The sequence below is a fragment of the Trichechus manatus genome, unplaced genomic scaffold (assembly GCF_000243295.1).
Source record: "Trichechus manatus latirostris isolate Lorelei unplaced genomic scaffold, TriManLat1.0 scaffold00244, whole genome shotgun sequence".
NCBI lineage: Eukaryota > Metazoa > Chordata > Mammalia > Sirenia > Trichechidae > Trichechus > Trichechus manatus.
The window spans coordinates 153,957-158,848 of NW_004444180.1; the positions used below are offsets into that span (position 1 = coordinate 153,957).

The window sequence follows — 4,892 nt, forward strand, 5'->3', positions numbered from 1 at the left end:
CTGACGTGGGCAGCCCAGACGCTGGGCGGCAGGGCCCTCACGTACTGCGCGTCCCCGTGCCTCGCTGACGTGTGCAGCCCAGACACTGGGCGGCAGGGCCCTCACGTACTGCGCGTCCCCGTGCCTCACTGACGTGGGCAGCCCAGATGCTGGGCGGCAGGGCCCTCACCTACGGCGCGTCGCCATGTGATGCGTGGGTCTCGTTGGCTTTGACTGCTGTGTGTGTCCTATTGTGTGATTGTCCCACACTATGTCTCCGTTCTGCCCGACAGTCAATGTGGCGGCTGTCCATATTCTGGTGCCTGGCTCCTGTGTGCACGGTAGTCTCATGGGGTGTGCCTGGGTTGGGGTTGTGGGCGTAGGGTACATGCCTCCCCCTTTCCCAGGTTCTGCCACCAGTTTCTGCAAAGGGGGTTACACCCCACCACAGGATATGTGTCCCGAAGTACCAAATCATCAACACGACGTAGTCACACCTTTTGATCCTTGCCCAGCCCATGGAATGAAATCTTGGTCACCTAGGGCTGCTATAACAGAAATCCCACAAGTGGATGGCTTTAACAAAGAGAAGTTTATTTCCTCACAGTAAAGTAGCCTTAAAGTCCAAATTCAGGGCATCAGCTTCAGGGGAAGGCTTTTTCTCTCTGCCAGCCTTCTCATCAATCATCCCCTGGACTAGGAACTTCTCCGTGCAGGAACCCCGGGTCAAAGAGACACGCTCTGCTCCCGGCACTGCTTTCTTGGTGGTGTGAGGTCCTCCAGCTCTCTGCTTGCTTCCCTTTCCTTTTACCTCTTGTAAGATAAAAGGTGGTACAAGCCACACCCCAGGGAAACTCCCTTTACATTGGATCAGGGATGTGACCTTAGTAAGGGTGTTATACAATCCCACCCTAATCCTCTTTAACATAGAATTACAATCACAAAATGGAGGGTAACCACACAATACTGGGAATCATGGCCCAGCCAAACTGGCACACATTTTTGGGGGACACAGTTCAATCCATGACAGTATCTCGCTGTGGGTTTTAACTGCATTTCCTGATCGCTAGTGGATTTTTGACCGTTTGTGTTTCCGCTTCTTAAATTGTCTGTTCATACTTTTTGTCCCTTTTTCTACTGCTTTGCTTGTCTCGTGATCGGTGTAAGAGTTCTCTATATGTTCTGGATCGTAATCTCTTGTGGGTTACACACGCTACAAAAATCTTTTCTCTCTCTGTGGCTTTACTTTGTACTTTTTTTGTATTTTGAATGAACTGGGGTTTTCTGTTTTAGTATAGTCAACCAGTCGTTGACTTTGTGGTTTACGCTGTTTTTTTTATTTTGCTATGTGTTACGATAAACATTTCTTGAGTTAAGGAAAATGGTCTTGCCTCCTGTGTGTAGGAGACAATCGAGGATGTTGAAGAAATGCTCAACAACCTGCCTGGTGTGACATCTGTCCACAGCCGCTTCTATGACTTGTCCAGTAAATACTACCAGACCATCGGGAACCATGCCTGCTATTACAAGGATGCCCTGCGGTTTCTGGGCTGCATCGACATTAAGGACCTGCCAGGTAGTGTCAGGGCTGCTGCAGGTCCTCCCTCGGGTCTACAGGAGGGTCCGCAGGAGCTGTGTGGTGCTTGGGCAGGGGGCTCAGGCTGCTCCTGTGCGTCGTGTCCTTGTGGGGACAGCCCTATGCCCCAGCGTGGGACCGTCTGCCCGTGCTGCGGCTTCTATGCTGTTTCTGCCAGGGCCTGCAGCCCCCCGCCGCCCTGCTCTGCGTCTACTGTTTCCCAAGCTAGAGACCTTTGTAAGAAGCCATGTGGTGAGCCCTCGGAGCCCCTGCAGGAGGGGCCCAGTGAGGTCTCTGTGCTGAGACCCTGAGAGCCAATCACAGTGTCTTTCAAAGAGTTGAGCAGACAGAAAAGTGACCAGTGAGTTTTGAGGAAAGTATTTCGGGAATACGTGTTCAGGAAAGAGTTTTTCAGCGTGTTTTAGGTGTTTTTTTTTTTTTTTCAATATGCTGCTGAAGTGAAGGAGGCCAGCGAGTCCTAGAATGCGGATGTAGCTTTGACAGGAAACGCACCAGAAAAAGTAGCTCTGGTTGTGGGAGGACAAGGAGCTGCTGCGTGGGAACAGGAAGCGGGTCAGTTCCAGTAGAGAAGGGGCTGGTGCAGCACTTTGGGATGAGTCAGAGGTGGTACTGCTTCTGTAGCAGGTGGCTGGGGGTTTGAGGAGCTCATACCCCTGGATGTGGTTCAGGCTGGGAACAGAAACCGAACCACAGCATTTCGGGAATTACAGATAATGTGCTTCCCATAAGGCTCGGTGTGTGGTTCCTGGTGTGATCGAAGCCCAGTGCTGGAGAAGAGATAGCTGGTGTTTGGGTTCTGCTGGAACCACTTAGAGGAAGATTCCTGTGCTCTTGATGACGTGCAATCTTAGAGCCGCTGAAGGCCCAGTTGTGGGACTGACTGCGTGTTTTTTGTCGCCACAGTGTCGGAGCAGCAGGAGAGGGCTTTCACCCTGGGGCTCGCAGGACTGCTCGGAGAAGGAGTGTTTAACTTCGGAGAGCTCGTAAGTCAACCTGGACACAGATCCCTGGTGAAGGCGCAGCTGGGGTGGTTTCTGGCTGACTGTCTGCCCCTCACAGCTCATGCACCCCGTGCTGGAGTCGTTGAGGAACACGGACCGGCGGTGGCTCATTGACACCCTCTACGCCTTCAACAGTGGCAACGTCGAGAAGTTCCAAACCCTGAAGACCGCCTGGGGCCAGCAGGTGGGCCGGCTGGGGTGGCTGTACGCTCCCGCGTGTCTCTGCCCTTGCCTGTGCATGCACACATTGGCTGAGCACCTTCCAACCACACCTACCGCCCACCTGCGCCCACCTGCTCTCTGCGTCCACCCTCCGTCTGCACCCTACCCTCCATCTGCACCCCACCTTCCATCTGTGCTCACTTGCTGTCTGCGCGCCACCTGCCATCTGCACCCTGTTCCGTCTGCGCCCCATCTACCATCTGTTCTCCTTCTCTGTGTGCATATGGGCACTCGGGGTGTCCGGGGAGAAGGGCCGGGGGCCGGGTCTTGCTCTCAGAGCATCTGGCTTTGTTGTGGAGACGCAGACAGCATAACAGGTGAGTTAGTTGCTGTGCTGATCTCAGCGCTACAGCCGCCAAGTGCAGGTGTCCTCAGGGTGCAGCAGGCGGCTTCCTCTGCGCTAGACAAAGCAGGGTGGCCCAGAAGTTTGCTCGTGAACAAAATGGATGACTACGAGAGCCAGGTGAAGAGGGCTGGGAAGGGCGCTTCCAGCAGAGGGGAAGGAAGCTTCTAGCGGGTTTGCTGGCTTGGTGTAGGGCAGAGTAGGGGTGCTATCTGGAGAACAGGGTGCAGCTGGTGAGAGGGGTGCTTCAAGGGACCTGAGTTTGAACAGTAGATTTGCTGGTTTTTTTAAGTGAAGTTGTTAGAAACAAATGTTACTAAATGTTACAGCTGTTAGTTCGTATGGGTAGCAATTGTGTTTGTGTTACTGTGTTTGTTGTACTTTTCCAGAACTGTCAGTTTTCTCAAGTGTATAATGAACTTGTGAAAACTCCCCCACAATGGAGAAAGGTCCAACCCAGCTGGCCAACTGGTGTGACTGCCTGTTGCTTGGAAAGATAGGGGCTGCCTTAGAAGCTTAAAACACTTCAGACTCGTGTGATCGGTCTGTCCAAGCCACAGGGAGCCTGTTGGGGAGGGAGTTCTTTTCCAAACAGCTTGGTGGCAGCCCCCTGGCAGTGTGTCCCTGTCGGGACTGCTGTATTGGGCTGTCACATGACTCCGCTTTGTCTAGTTATCAGTTCTTGTCAGTACCTCTGTGCCCCTCAGACGGCCCTGGGCCCCCAAGGAGAGCACGTAGACGTGTTGCAGAAGGGCTTGTTCTAGTTCTCACGACAATGATATTTTCCACGGTAGATTAACAACTTGTCCTTCTGACTCAGAACAAGTCTCCTGGGCTTATGGGGTCCTTTCCTCCGAGGGACTGTAGGGCCAGTGGCAGTCCATCCCTCCCTGATGCTGCCCTGTGCAGGGACCTTCTGGAAGCTCCCGTACCCAGTGTCCGGCCTCATACTGTTTGTGGCATTAGGAGAGACCTTCCCTTGTAAACTCCTCATCTTGAAAATGGCCTTTCAGCTAGGAAATCTTTTTCTGATTTCTTAAGAAAAGTGAAGTTTGAGTCACTTGGAGCTAACCATGAGCTTCGCAGTGGACATGTGAAGTGCTTGGATTTGCCTGGCTTCTTTTGTTTGACCTCCAGCTGTAGAAAGAATCTCAGAGCCCACATTAGGTGGCTTGGAGCCATGAGTGGGGCAACATTGTGTTTCTGTCTTCTGCACTTGCAGCCCGACTTAGCTGCCAACGAAGCCCAGCTTCTGAGGAAGATCCAGCTGCTGTGCCTCATGGAGGTGAGTGGGCCAGGAGCCACTGTGCAGGCACAGACCCAGTCGGGCTGGCAGCCCTCTCCTGGGGCAGTGCCAACTTTCAGGGACACTCCTGCCACACCCCAGTCCTGCCTCCTGTCCCTTTATACATTTGGGTCTTGAGAGGCTCCGACCGTCGTGCTAAGAGACTTCCCTTTTGGAGCACTTCTTCCCGTGTCCCCATCCTTTGTCATACGTGTGTCGCTCTCCCTCTCAAAAATGTAAGTTTCTAGAAAAAACGGGCTTGTGTTCCTGGCTCGCCCCATACTCACCTCCATTTGCAGACTTGGCTATGGCCTCGCACTCAGCTCCCTGCCCAGCTCCACGCGCGGACACAGCCCCCGCCCAGCTCCACGCACAGCCACAGCCCCCACCCAGCTCCACGCACGGCCACGGCCCCCACCCAGCTCCACGCGCGGCCACGGCCCCCACCCAGCTCCACGCGCGGAC

At 53.9% G+C, this 4,892-nt stretch overlaps 1 protein-coding gene across 1 annotated transcript in view; it reads left to right on the forward strand.

Annotated features, from left to right (window-relative positions):
- Positions 1–4,892, forward strand: part of PSMD13 (proteasome 26S subunit, non-ATPase 13) — an 18,307-nt gene that overhangs the window by 11,272 nt on the left and 2,143 nt on the right. Inside the window, exons 7-10 of the mRNA XM_004389363.2 lie at positions 1,384–1,555; positions 2,480–2,559; positions 2,636–2,761; positions 4,365–4,427. Coding sequence (XP_004389420.1) covers positions 1,384–1,555; positions 2,480–2,559; positions 2,636–2,761; positions 4,365–4,427 — 441 coding nt within the window. The remainder of the gene's footprint in view (positions 1–1,383; positions 1,556–2,479; positions 2,560–2,635; positions 2,762–4,364; positions 4,428–4,892) is intronic.